Source organism: Coregonus lavaretus (assembly GCF_964263955.1).
Source record: "Coregonus lavaretus genome assembly, contig: HAP1_SCAFFOLD_3075, whole genome shotgun sequence".
Classification (NCBI taxonomy): Eukaryota; Metazoa; Chordata; class Actinopteri; order Salmoniformes; family Salmonidae; genus Coregonus; species Coregonus lavaretus.
The window spans coordinates 9818-31062 of record NW_028157728.1 but is presented as its reverse complement, the minus strand read 5'-3'; the positions used below and the strand labels follow the sequence as shown (position 1 = coordinate 31062).

General features: G+C 45.1%; 1 protein-coding gene across 1 annotated transcript; it reads right to left on the bottom strand.

The window, feature by feature from the left end:
• Positions 1–10045: 10045 nt before the first annotated feature.
• LOC311124980 (myelin-associated neurite-outgrowth inhibitor-like) lies at positions 10046–20472 on the bottom strand (the record flags this gene model as incomplete). Its single annotated transcript, XM_084199067.1, has 5 exons — positions 10046–10171; positions 10454–10634; positions 10726–10770; positions 11805–11968; positions 20392–20472. Coding segments are annotated over 5 exons (587 nt in total), but the record flags the coding sequence as incomplete, so codon positions are not given.
• Positions 20473–21245: the final 773 nt, after the last annotated feature.

Sequence of the window (21245 nt, the reverse complement as noted above, 5' to 3'; positions counted from 1 at the left end):
CAACAGTGACCAGGGAGGCGTGTCATTGATTTGAATGGGATCCAAATATTGATCATAACCAACTGTTAGGCAATCTATCAAAACAGCCTTGAAAATCAATGTCCAATGTATGATACCGGTACATACCTCATCACAACAACAACCACTGCAAAGCCTTCAGATCCTAGCAGAACGAATGTAGACCTGGTCAAGGTAGGCAAAATCAGTGTTCAAACATGAAAATATTCCATGCATTCTAGTGTTAGAGTTGACTGAAAGATCCCAGAGTAGCATTAGTTTGGTTTATTTTCATCGGAGTTGCACAAATTTGGAGGTACAGGCTCAACCACATCCGGATGTGGCTGTGTGTGTGTGTGTGTGTGTGTGTGTGTGTGTGACTGTGTGCCCTCAGGTTGGAGTTTATGTTGTGAAGTGTGAGCATGGTTTTGAAAAGACAACCCGCTGGCACACCTTGAGGCAAGCAAGTTCAGTACAGTTCACATGAACGGGAGACAGACAGAAGAGGAAATCACCGAACAAGTTTGTGTGTGGGGTTTAGAAATGTACATAAAAAAACATTTGATAAGTGTTTTTACATCGACTGGTAAGCCAAGGAGAGTGGCCTGCTTCCGTCATTAAAATCTAGGAAAATCAGACCAGATATGTGGACTGTACTCGGCTGCATCCTTCTACAGGCCACTTCACCTGTTTACACAATAACTCCGTCCAAACTCTGGCACAGATATTGTGTTTCATTAGTGCCAAAATTCAAACGGCTTCAGAAATATTAAAGCTGCTCGAAATGCCAGCCGTCTTAAATCAAACTGTACACCTAACTCACACACTTAAGTAAATCAGAGCTCTCTGTGCAATCAACTTTCCAAATCAACTAAATGAGCCTGACTTATGAGATGGATTATTTAATGCAATACAGTAGCCTTGCATCATGTGTGTGTGCGTGTTGAAAGAATGCAATATTGCACAATTTGGCTTGAGCAATAATGACTGTTAGCCAAAGACCCGCCGTCCTCTTTATGTTCCAGTTTACTGAAAAAGGAATCGAGTATCTTAAACAATCCCACAATAACCCCCCCTCCTCACCCACCACATAAAAAAGAAGAAAAGAAAAGAGCATTTCGTGAACTAACACACGCACACTTGAGTTACAGCATGTAGTGTATACCAGGTTAGTACTGTACATGCAGATATTACAGTAACCATTTCTCTCCTGCAAGGTGTGACTGCTGGGATTTAGAGCAGTTTTTTTTCCTGGCAGTAATCATGTTCCAACGGACTTCTTCCATCACCCCCAGGCCTGGACCTGTATAACTACTACATGTCAGCTATTTACCAGAATGATTTATGATGACAGGCCACCAGTGTGTGATCATTAATGTAGAAGCTAGTCAAATAGGTGTGTACCAGTATGTGTAATGCCAGATTCTGACTCTGAATGGTGTTGTGACATCAGGGTGAAAGTACCTTGCAGGTACACTTCATTCCAAAAGTATGGGCATTAATATGGAGTTGGTCCCCCCTTTGCTGCTATAACAGCCTCCACTCTTCTGGGAAAGCTTGATGCTAGATGTTGGAACATTGCTGCAGGGACTTGCTTCCATTCAGCCACGAGCATTAGTGAGGTCGGGCACTGATGTTGGGCGATTAGGCCTTGCTCGCTGTCGGCGTTCCAATTCATTCCAAAGGTGTTCGATGGGGTTGCGGTCAGGGCTCTGTGCAGGCCAGTCTTCCACACCGATCTCAACAAATCATTTCCTTATGGACCTCGCTTTGTGCATGGGGGCATTGTCATGCTGGAACAGGAAAGGGCCTTCCCCAAATTGTTTCCACAAAGTTGGAAGCACAAAATCGTCTAGAATGTCACTGTATGCTGTAGCGTTAAGAGTTCCCTTCACTAGAACTAAGGGGCCTAGCCCGAAACATGAAAAACAGCCCCAGACCATTATTCCTCATCCACCTAACTTTACAGTTGGCACTATGCATTCACGTTTCCACTGCTCCAGAGTCCAATGGTGGCGAGCTTTACACCACTCCAGCTGACACTTGGCATTGTGCATGGTGATCTTAGGCTTGTGTGCGGCTGCTCGGCCATGGAAACCCATTTCATGAAGCTCCTGATGAACAGTTATTGTGCTGACGTCGCTTTCAGAGGCAGTTTGGAACTCGGTAGTGAGTGTTGAAATTGAGGACAGACGATTTCTACGTGCTTCAGCACTTTGCGGTCACGTTCTGTGAGCTGGTGTGGCCTAACAATTCGCGGCTGAGCCGTTGTTGCTCCTAGATGTTTCCACTTCACAATAACAGCACTTACAGTTGACCGGGGAAGCTCTAGCAGGGCAGAAATTTGACGAACTGACTTGTTGGAATGGTGGCATCCTATGACGGTGCCACGTTGAAAGTCACTGAGCTCTTCAGTAAGGCCATTCTACTACCAATGTTTGTCTATGGAAACTGCATGGCTGTGTACTTTATTTTATACACCTGTGAGCAACGGGTTTGGCTGAAATCGCCGAATCCACTAATTTAAAGGGGTGTCCACATACTTTTGTATATATAGTGTATATCTATGCTATCATGCGCAACATAACATCCTATTTAGCCACATAAGTTATTGAAAACTAGCGACAGAAAGTACATTAGCATAAGGTAACAATCCCCGACAGGTTCATGGAGGATCCCACCACCACCAATGTAGTGAGTGATGCCTATTTACATGGTGGTTCGTTAGTGGCCCATTAGCAGTTACATGGTAGTTAGTCAGTAGACCAGTGTCTTCCTGAGGGGGGATGTGGCCAGGGCTGTGTATTATGGAACACTCTACAGGAGGGCTAAATCAAATAGGGACAGAGCTGTACTGCCCCCAGACACTAGGGGAGGATGGAGACAGAGCCAGCTGTACTGCCCCCAGACACTAGGGGAGGATGGAGACAGAGCCAGCTGTACTGCCCCCAGACACTAGGGGAGGATGGAGACAGAGCCAGCTGTACTGCCCCAGACACTAGGGGAGGATGGAGACAGAGCCAGCTGTACTGCCCCCAGACACTAGGGGAGGATGGAGACAGAGCCAGCTGTACTGCCCCCAGACACTAGGGGAGGATGGAGACAGAGCCAGCTGTACTGCCCCCAGACACTAGGGGAGGATGGAGACAGAGCCAGCTGTACTGCCATAGATATGAGGGATGGTCTGTGGTCATCAACATTAGACATGAATAATAACCTCAGGATCTCTATGTTCATTATGATCTAACAGCTACACTACCGGTCAAAAGGTTTAGAACACCTACTCATTCAAAGGTTTTTCTTTATTTTTACTATTTTCTACATTGTAGAATAATAGTGAAGACATCAAAACTATGAAATAACACATATGGAATCATGTAGTAACCAAAAAAGTGTTAAACAAATTCAAATATATGTACAATTTGAGATTCTTCAAATAGCCACCCTTTATCTTGATGACAGCTTTGCACACTCTTGGCATTCTCTCAACCAGCTTCACCTGGAATGCTTTTCCAACAGTCTTGAAGGAGTTCCCACATATGCTGAGCACTTGTTGGTTGCTTTTCCTTCACTCTGCTGTCCGACTCATCCCAAACCATCTCAGTTTGGTTGAGGTCGGGGGATTGTGGAGGCCAGGTCAATAAAGAAAGACCCTTGAATGAGTAGGTGTTCTAAAACTTTTGACTGGTAGTGTAGGTCTGGAAACTCTATGGTCATGATAATCTAATAGCTAGGTCTGGAAACTTGCTCTGCAGCTGTGTTTAAGAAGGAATCAGCCATTACCCCACTCATGGTCCCCAGCCCCTCGTTGTTGTGGGAAACCTAACAGGATTAATATCAGGAGATTTCGTTTTTTTATGTTCTGTTGGAGCTATCATCAGTTGTATGTTTGTGCAAAGATCATTGCCCCCTGGACTGTGACACCCAAAGAGAGCTTGCTCTGTAGCTGGGTTCAAGAGAGAGTCAGCCACTATCCACCCATGGATCCCAACCCCCCCATGGATCCCAACCCCCCCCATGGGTCCCAACCCCCCATGGATCCCAACCCCCCCCATGGGTCCCAACCCCCCCCATGGGTCCCAACCCCCCCCATGGATCCCAACCCCCCCATGGGTCCCAACCCCCCGTTGTTTGGGAAACCTAATAAGGCCTAACATTAGTGTAAGGATATTTGGGTGATTTTCGTTGGAACTATCAGTTATACTTTTCCACAAAGATCAATGTCCCCCCGGACTGTGTGCATGTGAGTGACACAGTCAAAGGTTGGATGCCACTGCAGCAGAAATGTCTGTTCTGACCTCTGCACTAATAAGAGATCATCTACTCTTCTGACTGGAAATGAAACCTTTAATTCATGGACATTCATTCAAATTATGGACATTGGTCATAGATGTACTGACACTGATATGAATATGTTTTGCGATAGGCCTAGATCAGATGTCTGACGCCTCTCTGTGCTCTTGAGCTCTCTGGATCTCTGGCTCTGTCTCAGCTTCACTCCTCTCTCAGTCTGGGCTCTCTGCTTCACTCCTCCCTCAGTCTGGGCTCTCAGCTTCACTCCTCCATCAGTCTGGGCTCTCAGCTTCACTCCTCCCTCAGTCTGGGCTCTCAGCTTCACTCCTCCCTCAGTCTGGGCTCTCAGCTTCACTCCTCCCTCAGTCTGGGCTCTCAGCTTCACTCCTCCCTCAGTCTGGGCTCTCAGCTTCACTCCTCCCTCAGTCTGGGCTCTCAGCTTCACTCCTCCCTCAGTCTGGGCTCTCAGCTTCACTCCTCCCTCAGTCTGGGCTCTCAGCTTCATCAGGTCCTAATCCAGGCACTTGTAATATCCTGTCTCGACTACTGCAACTCTGTTGGCTGGGCTCCCCGCTTGTGCCATCAGTGCGTGTTTATGCATAGGGAGTGGTGTGTATTGCTCAACTACCCAGAAAGCCTGGCAGGGGGCCTGGAGGGAGAAGTGAAAGACAGACGTCTCTTTCTCAATCAGCTACGCCTACACACAGACTTTCACTGTCTGTAGGAACAGCAGCACGACCTCTACCCTGTGTGCTATTGGACCTTCCTGAAATATGTAGCCTTAAACCATCACTATAGTCAGAGGCTACGAATGCACCCAACTACCACTACTATTACTGAAAGCAGTTCTAATGAAACCACACCTTATGGCACCCACCCAATTCTTCATTCATCCGTCACTACTGTTGGTGTTAGTCACAGCACTGGTCCTAATACACACCTACTTGTGCTATATTTCGATGGCCAGAAAAACTTCCACTCAGAAAGTAGAGACTAAGACAGAATTCCTTTTATAGGAACATTTTAATAGATATTCGATGTTCTACATCTTACAGTAAATATTATACAATTACAAACTTGGCTTAGTTATGGTATGAAGATCACTAACTGATCTTCAAAAAAATAAAACCAAAATTAACAAAAACATAAAAAAAACAAAATTCAAAACAGATTTACACTTCATATCACAAGCCTGACGTGGGTCCGCGACACTGGACCAATAGCTAACATACAATTCAGTTCACGCAACGTTGAGAAAACGTTGTGCCATAGTTTGCCACAACGGTAGGGTAATGTTACCATTGTTTGTGCAAACTGGGTACCAAGCTTCAAGGGGGTTGTTCCTAAACTCGCTCCAGGGATTAAAGTATTTTGGAAGACGAGGAATTTCCACTTTTTGCATCACATTTAGTGTTCAAATTATTATTTTAGAAATAAAAAGCTGCAGAACATCGAGGAAAAAAAACACACAAAAACAAGTCCACCATACCTCCAATAGTTGGGTTTTAATTTGAGGAAACTGCTAAGATATGAAAACTGTTAAGACATGACCACTGAGGCAAAAGAAGAGAGTCAGAAAAAGAGAAGTGGGGGAGAGGTTGGTGTTTGACACCATTTTGATTTGACATAATGAAGAAGAGTAAAATACACAAAAACATCAACAACAAATAATCCTTTAACATCTTTAAAGGATCTTTAACTTCTTTCACATTTTTGGAAACGTATTCAGAGATGGAATGATACAAAAGGTGAAGGAATCATAAGTTGATAGAGTACGAGTAAAAATACCTTAAAATATATCCCCCTTTGAGCTCTGCAGGTAAGTGTTTCATCAGGGTTAGGGTCAATTCGATTTGAATTCAGAGAACGAGTTGAAATTCAGTTCCCTTCCTGGAATTGACCCAATCCCTCCTGACATCACTCCCATCAAAAACACAGGCATGCAAACAGGTGACAGTGTGTGTGTGTGTGTGTGTGTGTGTGAGAAAGTCCGAAACAAGCCCCCTCGGAATGAGTGTGTTAGCCGAACCGCTGAGACTTGTGCTATAGAATAATAAAACACAAAATCGCAGTTAAAACCTTAAATAACACTTATGGTAAAAAGCGCTCAACTTTACACGGCTCAGGAAATCCAACATTCTGTTTCCTATTTTAGGCCGAGGTGTAGAATACTGGAGGGAATTCCTTTGCCCATTCCAAAAATCATCCACTTATCAGTTGCTCTTAAAGCATCTGATGGGTTCAAGCAACACAGGTAACAGCTCCATCTTCTGGTAGGTTCAGTAGTTGAACAACCATCTTGCTTCAACCCATCCAACCCTCTCAGATCTACATGAGCTAGAGGTTGATGTCAGACTGTGCACCAGACTCTGGTGGGTTAGTGTGACACCCCATCCAGAGCACAACCTCAGCTAGGATTAGATTGGATTACATGAGACATCTACAGTCCTGGTCATCTACATGGTTCCAGTCTGCCATTACACCTCACTTCATCTCTGTAATGAAGAGGTGCCGAGGGCTGCTTTTTACCAACGTTTAAAGGGGGAGAGAGAGAGCGAGAGAGAGAGCATGAGAGGGAGCTGGAACACAGAGCCACAGACAGAGAGAGGGGGGGGGGAGGAGGGGGAGGAGTAAAATTGAGGAAGAGAAATACATATATTGAGAAACAGAGACCAGTTCCAACCCCGATGGCAGGATGTGGAGGTCATTAGTAACTAATTATTACATTAGAATTTACGTGAAGAACAGATTTTCAGACAGATCATGTTTGGGATTTGACAAAGACCAACAACTGGACTTATTAAATAACATTTACTAAAATACACCACTGAGCGGGAAGGACAAACCAGAGAGTGTGAAGGAAGGAGGGACTGCGCGAGAGGGAGAGCGAGGGAGAGAGAGAGAGGTGGGGGGGGGGGGAGAGAGAGAGCGGTGGGGGGGAGAGAGAGAGAGTGGGTAATGTCTGATTTATTAGATTCTAAAAGGTGGTGAATATCTTGAAGTTGATAAAAGCATGCTTCGCAGTAACACACAACCACTCAGTGTATAAACAGACTGCATTGTGATGCATGACGCTCCATGCTACACTACACCTGAATATGAACCATCCTTATGTTCAAAAGACCACAGAAAGAAAAACACGCCATATTATTTTCCGAAACCTCAATGCGAAACAACACTGAAATAGTGGTTGATTAAATAAATGCTCATGAACAACAATAAGCCATTTTCTTTTGTTGAGAATTATACTAACTAGCACAAACATTATCAGGACTAAGGACACCTTACTGAACGCTTGATATCTATTGTTTTGTTTTCTTAAATGACAGTTTAAACTGCCTCTCTCTGTTTCACTACGAAGTCTATCTACCTGGTAACTAGTATAAATTATTGTTGTCAGGTTTTTTATTGTGCAAGCTTCCTCGTGCGATTATTACAATAACTCTGATATGTACTGCTGCCACCTCAGAATACAGTAACAGTGATTTAAAGGGATTGAGGCTGGATACAGAGCCCATAATCCAGATTTAAGGATTACCAGAATAAGGATTTTAAAATTATCTTAATTCAAAACGACTATAAAATAATTACTGTGTGGTAACCGTATAACGAGGCATTTCCTCTTATTGCAATTAACGACTTGATCTACTTCGATACATTGTAAATGCTTTGTAATGACCCGTGCCCCACAGATCCTAACTGTGATTCATACTAATCTATTAAAACCCTGAAACATGGCACACACACACACCGTTCCCTGCTGCTCTCCCCTCCCCTCCTGACCCACCACTCCCCTCCTCTCTTCCTCTCCCCTCCTCTGCCATGTCACCCTGCCCAGTGCTTCCACATCTCTTTAACTCTTTAACATGTTCCTCAACACGCCATCAGTCCGAGTGGTGGTTTAATGTACTGTGTGTGCATGTGTGTTTAACTGTGTTGGCACACGTTTGATTCAACGTCTGATTATTTGATTGACATTAAGTGATCCAGCTCTAAGTGTGACTTGTGTGTGTATTTATATGATTTTTGTGTGTCCCCACAAGGTTAGTTATACAAGACTGTGTATGTGTGTGTGTAATTGTGTGACTGCGTGCATGACCACACATCCTGTACAAACACACACAGCTATATAAATATATCTTGTAATTTATAGGTTTAAGCTAAAAGACATAAACGGCCTCTAGATTGAGATTAATTCAGTAACTGGTAAGTACTGTGGCCCTTGTGATGCTGCATACCACGTCTTAACAGCCACACAGCAGATCTAGTCGTCACAGATCTAGTCAGATAGCAGATCTACGCCACAGGTCAAAAGTTTTAGAACACCTACTCATTCAAGGGTTTTTCTTTATTTTTACTATTTTCTACATTGTAGAATAATAGTGAAGACATCAAAACTATGAAATAACACATGGAATCATGTAGTAACCAGAAAAGTGTTAAACAAATCTAAATATATTTTATATAGCCACCCTTTGCCTTGATGACAGCTTTGCACACTCTTGGCATTCTCTCAACCAGCTTTACCTGGGATGCTTTTCCAACAGTCTTGAAAAAAAAACTTGAATGAGTAGGTGTTCTAAAACGTTTGACCGGTAGTGTAGTCGTTACAGATCTAGTCAGACAGCAGATCTTTACAGATCTAGTCAGACAGCGGATCTAGTCATTACAAATCTAGTCAGACAGCGGATCTAGTCATTACAGATCTAGTCAGAAAGAGGATCTAGTCATTACAGATCTAGTCAGACAGCGGATCTAGTCATTACAAATCTAGTCAGACAGCAGATCTAGTCATTACAGATCTAGTCAGACAGCGGATCTAGTCATTACAGATCTAGTCAGACAGCGGATCTAGTCATTACAGATCTAGTCAGACAGCGTATCAAGACGTTACAGATCTATCTAAGAAACAGCTATAAGCTGGAAGACAACCCTTGTTATCAGAAGATGAACTGAAGATCAGAAGGAGAAGTGGAACAGAGGATGTGAAGGAGAAAACAACAGGCTGTTCTAAGACAGTGCTTTGTTGGAAAGGAAAAGTAAGGGATTAAAACAAATCTAAATAAATAAAATCAAAACCCTGTGCTGATATCTAATGGTTAGAAAATTTGCCAGCATAAGTTGGTGATGATAAAGGTGGTGATGATAAAGGTGGTGATGATGGAGCAGGAAGTGACCAGTACATTGATGATGGAGCAGGAAGTAAGCAGTACATTCCCACCACTGGCACACAGCAGCAGAACACAGTCCACAAGCAGGGCAACAGACACTCGTGATTGGTCAATCACTCTGGAGTTCCAATGATGATGGAAAAATTTAAATGATGGAAAAAATATATATATATTACAACACCAAAAAACAACGAAAACAAAGTAATGCAACGAAATATTGGCAAATCAATGGAGAAAGAAAAAAAATCTTTGAGTAAAAAAAAAAATTAAAGCAGCTTTTGTAAAACACTAGAGAATGCAGCAAGTGTCCGTTGCTCTTTAGTTTTGTTGTTGCAGACAGATGTGATGTTGCCATGGTGACCATAAGAAGCCCGTGTAAAACTTGAGTAGTTGCATACGATGTTGGACTCCAGATCTGAAATGACACGACACAGACAGAGAAAGAGTGACAAGACATTGGATTGATTGAGAGTGGAATGTGGACATTTGGAATTATAAGATTACTTGAAAAAGTTCAAGGTGAAAGAGAGAAATAAGGAGAGCTAGTCACATGACTTACTTCTTTTTTTTTGGGGGGGGGGGGGGGGGGGGGGTCTACCAGTGGGGAGGGACATAGCTGTATCCCGGTGTGCCCTGGGGTCGGTACTGTGGCATGGTGACGTGTTGGTGCGCTCCCAGCTGAGCGTGCTGGGGTGTGGTCAGCAGGGTTCCTACAGGACGTCACACGCATCATCAGTGTTGGATGTCATTTTGTCACTATTGTTTTGACCGTAGCACTATGGTCAATATGGCACCGACTAAACTAATAACACTTACACCAAAAACACATAACAGCAATATTATAATTTTTGCATAACTTAAGTATAATCAATTTAGCATAGGAAATTAAATTCACTCATTAAAAAAGGTATTTAATATGAAAATATCTTCCTTGTTCACGTAACGTCAACACATTCTGTAGCTACATCAGTTTCCTCAGTCATCAGCCCTACCTGCACTCATAGCCATGGTGGTCCCGGCAACCATCCCCATGGCAGCCATTCCATTGTTTCTAGGGGCTTGGACAGGGGCGGGGTAGAGGGCTGAGGGCATGCTGTTTGGCTGAACCACCGTGGTGTGGTGGATGACATGGGGCTGAGGCTGAGCCGCATACACTGGCTGCGTGTAATATGCCTACAGGGGACAGAGAGACAGAGGTTAGAGCGGGTCTGTATTAGTGTGTGTTTATGTGTGTGTGTGCATGTGAGTAGTGTTGTTGATTTACATATGGCTGAGCCGCATACACTGGCTGGCCATAATACGATGCTGCCTACAGGGAGACAGAGACAGAGGTTAGGGTGTGAGTGAGCTTACCGATACGTAAAGGTTCTACTGAGGGTAGACGTTGAGGGAGTACGGTGTGTGTATGCTGAGGTTAGGATTGTATATAGGTGTGTGTGTGTGTGTGTGTAGAAGCTGCTGAGGGTAGGAGTTGGTAGAGTACGGTGCGGGTGTGTGAAGGGTGTGTGGGTGTGTGAAGGGTGTGCGGGTGTGTGGGTGTGTGTGGGTGTGTGAAGGGTGTGTGGGTGTGTGAAGGGTGTGTGGGTGTGTGAAGGGTGTGTGGGTGTGTGAAGGGTGTGTGTAGAAGCTGCTGAGGGTAGGAGTTGGTAGAGTACGGTGCGGGTGTGTGAAGGGTGTGTGGGTGTGTGGGTGTGTGAAGGGTGTGTGTAGAAGCTGCTGAGGGTAGGAGTTGGTAGAGTACGGTGCGGGTGTGTGAAGGGTGTGTGGGTGTGTGAAGGGTGTGCGGGTGTGTGAAGGGTGTGTGGGTGTGTGAAGGGTGTGCGGGTGTGTGAAGGGTGTGTGGGTGTGTGAAGGGTGTGTGGGTGTGTGAAGGGTGTGTGGGTGTGTGAAGGGTGTGTGTGTGTAGAAGCTGCTGAGGGTAGGAGTTGGTAGAGTACGGTGCGGGTGTGTGAAGGGTGTGCGGGTGTGTGAAGGGTGTGTGGGTGTGTGAAGGGTGTGCGGGTGTGTGAAGGGTGTGTGGGTGTGTGAAGGGTGTGTGGGTGTGTGAAGGGTGTGTGGGTGTGTGAAGGGTGTGTGGGTGTGTGAAGGGTGTGCGGGTGTGTGAAGGGTGTGTGGGTGTGTGAAGGGTGTGTGGGTGTGTGAAGGGTGTGTGAAGGGTGTGTGAAGGGTGTGTGAAGGGTGTGTGAAGGGTGTGCGGGTGTGTGAAGGGTGTGTGTGTGTGAAGGGTGTGTGAAGGGTGTGTGAAGGGTGTGTGGGTGTGTGAAGGGTGTGCGGGTGTGTGAAGGGTGTGTGAAGGGTGTGTGAAGGGTGTGTGAAGGGTGTGTGAAGGGTGTGTGTGCTTACCTGTGCATACAAGTTCTGCAGGTTCTGCATGCTCTGCTGGGGGTAGGCACTTCTGATTGGGTACATGGCTGTTTGGTAGGGGTTGGGGGAGGGGGAATAGGGCGGGGGTGCGCCGTTCATCTGGGTGGGGGGCACTTTATATGGAGTACCCGCTGTAGTGTATCCTACACACACACACACACACACACACACACACACACACACACACACACACACACACACACACACACAGAGAGAGAGAGATATGAAACATCGGTCCAACAGCCAAGACACCATTTAAGGGTAACACATCCTTCCTTTCAGTCCTAATCTAGTACCATCATAGCACAGTATTAATTTTGTCCCCAAAAAAATGGTGACTCAAATATTTGTCAAACACCTATTTTTCAGAGGCAATTGAAGAGACTATATAACTGACTAAACAGACCCAGAAAAAAATATAGCTAAACCAAAATAATTGCTATTTCATTTGACTAAAAAAATCAACTTGACAAAACTATCTCTGACTAAAATCTGACTACTAAGTCTACCGGCGCTACGATTTGTTTCCTTTCTATCGTGGCGGGCCGCATTTTACATTAATAACCGGACCGTTAACCATTTATTTAGGCTACACCTTGTTCAGTCATGTTACCTCATTAACTAGCTATTGCTAACAACCTGGGCTGCATTCAGCAGGATGCAATGTTTTGGAACGTTCAGATAGAAATATGCTATGTAGAACAAACATGCCTCTCTGACATGTTGAATAAGAAATAACGTCGGCTCTTATTCATGGTTTTCTATCTGCAAAGTTCAAGAATGTTTTTCAACTGAACATTACCAATAGCATTACCAGTAGCCTGCATGCAAACATTTGGTGGCACAGAAAGAAAGCAATGTTTGAAATGTGTTCTACCCTCTGAGTCAGTGACTGTTGTCACGGAGTGATCTCGCTCTCTCATGTAACGTGCAATATCTATGTAGGCTGAATTAGGAATTTACATGGCCAGATAATCCTTCTATAATGCAGAAAAATATGTTGGTAGGAAAAGGCTATGTATGCCCATGGAAGTCAGTTATTTATGTTTACTATAGGTTAATGAGGCAATACAAATCTGATGACTAAATAGAAAGGGCATTTAGTTGACAAAAATTGCCAACTTTTTGTCATTTTGACAAATCCTAGACTAAACCATTATTCAAATGACAAAAATGTGACTTGATATTTTGGTCAAAATGACTAAGACTACAATAAATCTAAAAAAAGAATGCCAAAATGAACACTGCCATAGCATGTCATCCAGTCAGCGTATGACTAGTCATTGTCTTCTCCTAGTGGTAGAGCCTCATCACTACAGTCTCCTCCTAGTGGTAGAGCCTCATCAATACAGTCTCCTCCTAGTGGTAGAGCCTCATCACTACAGTCTCCTCCTAGTGGTAGAGCCTCATCACTACAGTCTCCTCCTAGTGGTAGAGCCTCATCACTACAGTCTCCTCCTAGTGGTAAAGCCTCATCACTACAGTCTCCTCCTAGTGGTAGAGCCTCATCACTACAGTCTCCTCCTAGTGGTAGAGCCTCATCACTACAGTCTCCTCCTAGTGGTAGAGCCTCATCACTACAGTCTCCTCCTAGTGGTAGAGCCTCATCACTACAGTCTCCTCCTAGTGGTAGAGCCTCATCACTACAGTCTCCTCCTAGTGGTAGAGACTCATCACTACAGTCTCCTCCTAGTGGTAGAGCCTCATCACTACAGTCTCCTCCTAGTGGTAGAGCCTCATCACTACAGTCTCCTCCTAGTGGTAGAGCCTCATCACTACAGTCTCCTCCTAGTGGTAGAGCCTCATCACTACAGTCTCCTCCTAGTGGTAGAACCTCATCACTACAGTCTCCTCCTAGTGGTAGAGCCTCATCACTACAGTCTCCTCCTAGTGGTAGAGCCTCATCACTACAGTCTCCTCCTAGTGGTAGAGACTCATCACTACAGTCTCCGCCTAGTGGTAGAGCCTCATCACTACAGTCTCCTCCTAGTGGTAGAGACTCATCACTACAGTCTCCGCCTAGTGGTAGAGCCTCATCACTACAGTCTCCTCCTAGTGGTAGAGACTCATCACTACAGTCTCCTAGTGGTAGAGCCTCATCAATACAGTCTCCTAGTGGTAGAGCCTCATCACTACAGTCTCCTCCTAGTGGTAGAGCCTCATCACTACAGTCTCCTAGTGGTAGAGCCTCATCACTACAGTCTCCTCCTAGTGGTAGAGCCTCATCACTACAGTCTCCTCCTAGTGGTAGAGACTCATCACTACAGGCTCCGCCTAGTGGTAGAGCCTCATCACTACAGTCTCTTTCTAGTGGTAGAGCCTCATCACTACAGTCTCCTCCTAGTGGTAGAGTCTCATCACTACAGTCTCCTAGTGGTAGAGCCTCATCACTACAGTCTCCTCCTAGTGGTAGAGCCTCATCACTACAGTCTCCTCCTAGTGGTAGTGCCTCATCACTACAGTCTCCTCCTAGTGGTAGAGCCTCATCACTACAGTCTCCTCCTAGTGGTAGAGCCTCATCACTACAGTCTCCTCCTAGTGGTAGAGCCTCATCACTACAGTCTCCTCCTAGTGGTAGAGCCTCATCACTACAGTCTCCTCCTAGTGGTAGAGACTCATCACTACAGTCTCCTCCTAGTGGTAGAGCCTCATCACTACAGTCTCCTCCTAGTGGTAGAGCCTCATCACTACAGTCTCCTCCTAGTGGTAGAGCCTCATCACTACAGTCTCCTCCTAGTGGTAGAGCCTCATCACTACAGTCTCCTCCTAGTGGTAGAGCCTCATCACTACAGTCTCCTCCTAGTGGTAGAGCCTCATCACTACAGTCTCCTCCTAGTGGTAGAGCCTCATCACTACAGTCTCCTCCTAGTGGTAGAGCCTCATCACTACAGTCTCCTCCTAGTGGTAGAGACTCATCACTACAGTCTCCGCCTAGTGGTAGAGCCTCATCACTACAGTCTCCTCCTAGTGGTAGAGACTCATCACTACAGTCTCCTAGTGGTAGAGCCTCATCAATACAGTCTCCTAGTGGTAGAGCCTCATCACTACAGTCTCCTCCTAGTGGTAGAGCCTCATCACTACAGTCTCCTAGTGGTAGAGCCTCATCACTACAGTCTCCTCCTAGTGGTAGAGCCTCATCACTACAGTCTCCTCCTAGTGGTAGAGACTCATCACTACAGTCTCCGCCTAGTGGTAGAGCCTCATCACTACAGTCTCCTCCTAGTGGTAGAGCCTCATCACTACAGTCTCCTAGTGGTAGAGTCTCATCACTACAGTCTCCTAGTGGTAGAGCCTCATCACTACAGTCTCCTAGTGGTAGAGCCTCATCACTACAGTCTCCTCCTAGTGGTAGAGCCTCATCACTACAGTCTCCTCCTAGTGGTAGAGTCTCATCACTACAGTCTCCTCCTAGTGGTAGAGCCTCATCACTACAGTCTCCTCCTAGTGGTAGAGTCTCATCACTACAGTCTCCTCCTAGAGGTAGAGCCTCATCACTACAGTCTCCTCCTAGTGGTAGAGCCTCATCACTACAGTCTCCTCCTAGTGGTAGAGCCTCATCACTACAGTCTCCTAGTGGTAGAGTCTCATCACTACAGTCTCCTCCTAGTGGTAGAGCCTCATCACTACAGTCTCCTCCTAGTGGTAGAGAGTCTCCTCCTAGTGGTAGAGCCTCATCACTACAGTCTCCGCCTAGTGGTAGAGCCTCATCACTACAGTCTCCTCCTAGTGGTAGAGACTCATCACTACAGTCTCCTCCTAGTGGTAGAGACTCATCACTACAGTCTCCTCCTAGTGGTAGAGCCTCATCACTACAGTCTCCTCCTAGTGGTAGAGCCTCATCACTACAGTCTCCTCCTAGTGGTAGAGACTCATCACTACAGTCTCCTAGTGGTAGAGCCTCATCACTACAGTCTCCTCCTAGTGGTAGAGCCTCATCACTACAGTCTCCTCCTAGTGGTAGAGCCTCATCACTACAGTCTCCTCCTAGTGGTAGAGACTCATCACTACAATCTCCTCCTAGTGGTAGAGCCTCATCACTACAGTCTCCTAGTGGTAGAGCCTCATCAATACAGTCTCCTCCTAGTGGTAGAGACTCATCACTACAGTCTCCTAGTGGTAGAGACTCATCAATACAGTCTCCTCCTAGTGGTAGAGCCTCATCACTACAGTCTCCTCCTAGTGGTAGAGACTCATCACTACAGTCTCCGCCTAGTGGTAGAGCCTCATCACTACAGTCTCCTCCTAGTGGTAGAGCCTCATCACTACAGTCTCCTAGTGGTAGAGTCTCATCACTACAGTCTCCTAGTGGTAGAGCCTCATCACTACAGTCTCCTCCTAGTGGTAGAGCCTCATCACTACAGTCTCCTCCTAGTGGTAGAGTCTCATCACTACAGTCTCCTCCTAGTGGTAGAGCCTCATCACTACAGTCTCCGCCTAGTGGTAGAGCCTCATCACTACAGTCTCCTCCTAGTGGTAGAGCCTCATCACTACAGTCTCCTCCTAGTGGTAGAGACTCATCACTACAGTCTCCTCCTAGTGGTAGAGCCTCATCACTACAGTCTCCTCCTAGTGGTAGAGCCTCATCACTACAGTCTCCTCCTAGTGGTAGAGACTCATCACTACAGTCTCCTAGTGGTAGAGCCTCATCACTACAGTCTCCTCCTAGTGGTAGAGCCTCATCACTACAGTCTCCTCCTAGTGGTAGAGCCTCATCACTACAGTCTCCTCCTAGTGGTAGAGACTCATCACTACAATCTCCTCCTAGTGGTAGAGCCTCATCACTACAGTCTCCTAGTGGTAGAGCCTCATCAATACAGTCTCCTCCTAGTGGTAGAGACTCATCACTACAGTCTCCTAGTGGTAGAGACTCATCAATACAGTCTCCTCCTAGTGGTAGAGCCTCATCACTACAGTCTCCTCCTAGTGTAGTTATGAGTCTCTACCACTAGGAGGAGACTGTAGTGATGAGTCTCTACCACTAGGAGGAGACTGTAGTGATGAGTCTCTACCACTAGGAGGAGACTGTAGTGATGAGGCTCTACCACTAGGAGACTGTAGTGATGAGACTACCACTAGGAGACTGTAGTGATGAGGCTCTACCACTAGGAGGAGACTGTAGTGATGAGTCTCTACCACTAGGCGGAGACTGTAGTGATGAGTCTCTACCACTAGGAGGAGACTGTAGTGATGAGGCTCTACCACTAGGAGACTGTAGTGATGAGGCTCTACCACTAGGAGACTGTAGTGATGAGGCTCCAAAAACACCCAAAATATGGCCTTTTCGAGACATGAAATCGTGTCATTCCGAACTTTATCCGCAACGTTATCTTCCCTTTTGCGCGACTCAAGCCGTTTCCAGCTGTTCCATTCTCTGTGTAGCCTGCTGCTACAGGTAACTGCCAAAATAAAGGAAACACCAACATAAAGTGTCTTAATACCGCGTTGGGCCACGACGAGCAGCCAGAACAGCTTCAACGCACGTTGGCATAGATTGTACAAGTGTCTGGAACTTCCTGGGTGGAAGTACTCCATGCTTTCAATATACTTTGCAACCCTCATTTAGTGTTTTGTTTATTTTGGCAGTTACCTGAAGAATGGACGAAGAGGTAAATGGAATATACATTTTTGAATGGCACAATTTCATGTGTACAATATCAAAAGACCTGCATCACTATACTGAGAGCTTTGCCGTTTCTGAAACAACATTTTGGGGTGTTTTCGAGCCTTTGTTCATGTTACACAACGAGGAAGTGATTATATGGTTGGGGAAAGTTTCTCAAAAACATGCGAAATCACACAAAAGCTGTCTGGACCCTTCTATAACATGCCATTTACACAGTGCTTGACTTGGACAGGAGTTCACCGGAGCGGAGTGCCGGCACCTCAAAATCTTCTACTGCTTGAGGTCCTGTTCCTCTTATAGAATTTTGGCTCAACAGTATTGTGGCGCTCCTGCACCTAAATATAAACAGTACCGGCACCCAAAATGAGTACCGGCACCTATTTCAGTCCAAGTCAAGAACTGCATTTACAGTGCATTTAACAGTCATGTTAACACATACAGTGCATTGGAAAGTATTCAGACCCCTTCCTCCACGTTGTTACGTTACAGCCTTATTCTAAAACGGATCTAAATGTATGCTCATCAATCTACACAAAATACCCCATTATGACCAAGCGAAAACAGGTTTTTAGACATTTTTGCAAATGTATTACAAATAAAAAATTGAAAAAAACATTTACATAAGTATTCAGACCCTTTGCTATGAGACTCGAAATTGAGCTCAGGTGCATCCTGTTTCCATTGATCACCCTTGAGATGATTCTACAACTTGGAGTCCACCTGTGGTAAAATCAACTGATTGGACATGATTTGGAAAGGCACACACCTGTCTATATAAGGTCCCACAGTTGACAGTGCATGTCAGAGCAAAAACCAAGCCATGAGGTCGAAGGAATTGTCCATAGAGCCCCCGAGACAGGATTGTGTCGAGGCACAGATCTGGGGAAGGGTACCAAAACATTTCTGCAGCATTGAAGGTCCCCAAGAACACAGTGGTCTCCATCATTCTTACATGGAAGAAGTTTGGAATTACCAAGACTCTTCCTAGAGCTGGCCGCCCGACCAAACTCGGGGAAGAAGGGCCTTGGTCAGGGAGGTGACCAAGAACCCGATGGTCACTCTGACAGAGTTCCAGAGTTCCTCTGTGGAGATGGGAGAACCTTCCAGAAGGACAACCATATCTGCAGCACTCCACCAATTAGGCCTTTATGGTAGAGTGGCCAGATGGAAGCCACTCCTCAGTAAAAGGCACATGACAGCCCGCTTGGAGTTTGCCAAAAGGCACCTAAAGGACTCTCAGACCATAAAAAACAAGATTATCTGGTCCCCATCCAACCTGACAGAGCTTGAGAGGATCTGCAGAGAAGGATGGGAGAAACTCCCCAAATATAGGTGTGCCAAGCTTGTAGCGTCATACCCAAGAAGACTTGAGGCTGTAGTCGATGCCAAAGGTGTAAAGGGTCTGAATACTTATGTAAATGTGATTTCATTTTAAACATTTTCATTTGCAAAGATTTCAAAAAACGTGTTTTTGCTTTGTCATTATGGGGTATTGTGTGTAGATTGATGAGGGAAAAAAAAACTATTTAATCCATTTGCTTTGGAATGGGGTATTGTGTGTAGGTTGATGAGATTTTTAAAAAATGTAATCAATTTTAGAATAAGGCTGTAACATAATGTGGAAAAAGGGAAGTGGTCTGAATACTTTCCGAATGCACTGTATGTGTGTGTGTGTATATATATATATATATATATATATATATATATATACACACACACACACACACACACACACACACACACACACAGTGCATTTACAATGTATTCAGACCCCTTCCCTTTTCCACATTATGTTACAGCCTTAATCTAAAATGGATTACTTTTTTTTTTTTTATCTCATCAACCTACACACAATACCCCATTCCAAAGCAACTTGAATGGGAGAGAAAAACGACTCGCACACACTAATTCAAAGCAACAATATTTGAGTGAGAGGCTGTTTTAAAACTCTGCAGCTGCAATAAAAACATATTTACAATAACAAAAAATAAGGTGATCCCGAAAGCCAGATGGAGATGGGTAAATTAGATGTGCATTCGGTGCTTATATTACTGTACCATAGGCTATGCTGTAGCAAATGTAGGCCTATCTGTCACAAGAATAAAAGTTACCATGAGATGATAGGTCTACATGCATTGTGAACTGCGCTCCATACTGAGATGGGCTGTCTGTCCCCACCATGAGCGTTAATGATTGATCATGCAGAGATCAGAGAGAAGGCCATAGAGAAGCCAGATTTAGACATCACATATAATTTAACAGTTCCATTTCGCACCATGCTGTTGATATCATTTATTATAATTTACCGGTTTCTCACAGTTATTTATCCCGGGAAAAGGGAGTGGTTTCCTGCCATTCAACCCTACTGTTACCTTTGTGTCCTACTATATGTGTAGTACTCTGCTAGAACCAGCAGGGGGCAGCTGACTACTCTATAACTGGGTTTCCAACATTTCCTTGCAAGAGAGCTACTTTTTAAAATGTTGCTGAGCTACAAAAAAAATTATAACTTTCAAATAGGCACATTCTTCTCTCCCCCGGGTCCTTAGTGTACAAGAGAAAGTCGTGCACGGTTTTCTGTCAATATACCTGGTAAAATAATGGTTAATAAACAACTAAGGGGAGCCCTATAAAATCTGTGTTTTTCCTCCAAAAAACTCAGTTTTAGGCTGGACTACCTGTTCCGGTCGAAATTGTGTGTGTGTGTGTTCTTACCCGGTGGGTACCCTGGACTACCCGTTTGGTAGAGGTTGGGTGTGTGTGTGTTCTTACCCGGTGGGTACCCTGGACTACCCGTTTGGTAGAGGTTGGGTGTGTGTGTGTTCTTACCCGGTGGGTACCCTGGACTACCCGTTTGGTAGAGGTTGGGTGTGTGTGTGTTCTTACCTGGTGGGTACCCTGGACTACCCGTTTGGTAGAGGTTGGGTGTGTGTGTGTTCTTACCTGGTGGGTACCCTGGACTACCCGTTTGGTAGAGGTTGGGTGTGTAGGTGGGAGCAGCAGTGGGGTAACCTCCTGGGTAGCCTACAGACACAGGACAAGAGAGAGTCTTAAGGAACGTGCGAACATCCGAAACAGTTTGAAACAGTTCATATACGATGACAATTTGGTGACGTTTTTCTTCGATTTAGTCTTCGGCTAGGGTTTTTTCGGCTGTTCGTGAACACCATTTTTTTTTCTTGAGGCAAGCCGAAGTTCGGCACACGAAGTCCATGCCCCTTCGTCAGTGATTGGTCAACAGTATGGATTCTTCAATGAAGTGTTTGTTGTCATTCATCGATACTTGATACAATACTGCACCAAACATCTTAGATGTCTAAGATTAATTACATATTTCTTGATTTATCTTAGATTGATTCTGACTATTTTGAGGAAGTGTTACTGGGTATGTTGTTGGTATGGCGTCTCAAGGAGGATAAAACACAAATATATACTTTTTTTCCCAAGCGAATGTATTTTAAGGGCGTATGGGAGATGTTCACTTCCCCTCGCTGAGTTCAGCTAGAAGCAAACCAAACCTATGTATGCGGACACAACACACACACTGGCATACAACACACTCTGGGGTGAACGCAACACACACACACTGGCATACAACACACTCTGGGGTGAACGCAACACACACACACTGGCATACAACACACTTTGGGGTGAACACAACACACACACACACTGGCATACAACACACTCTGGGGTGAACGCTACACACACACACTGGCATACAACACACTCTGGGGTGAACACAACACACATGTTGAATAGTGTCTGTTCTGTTATCACACCAGGATAATACAGTT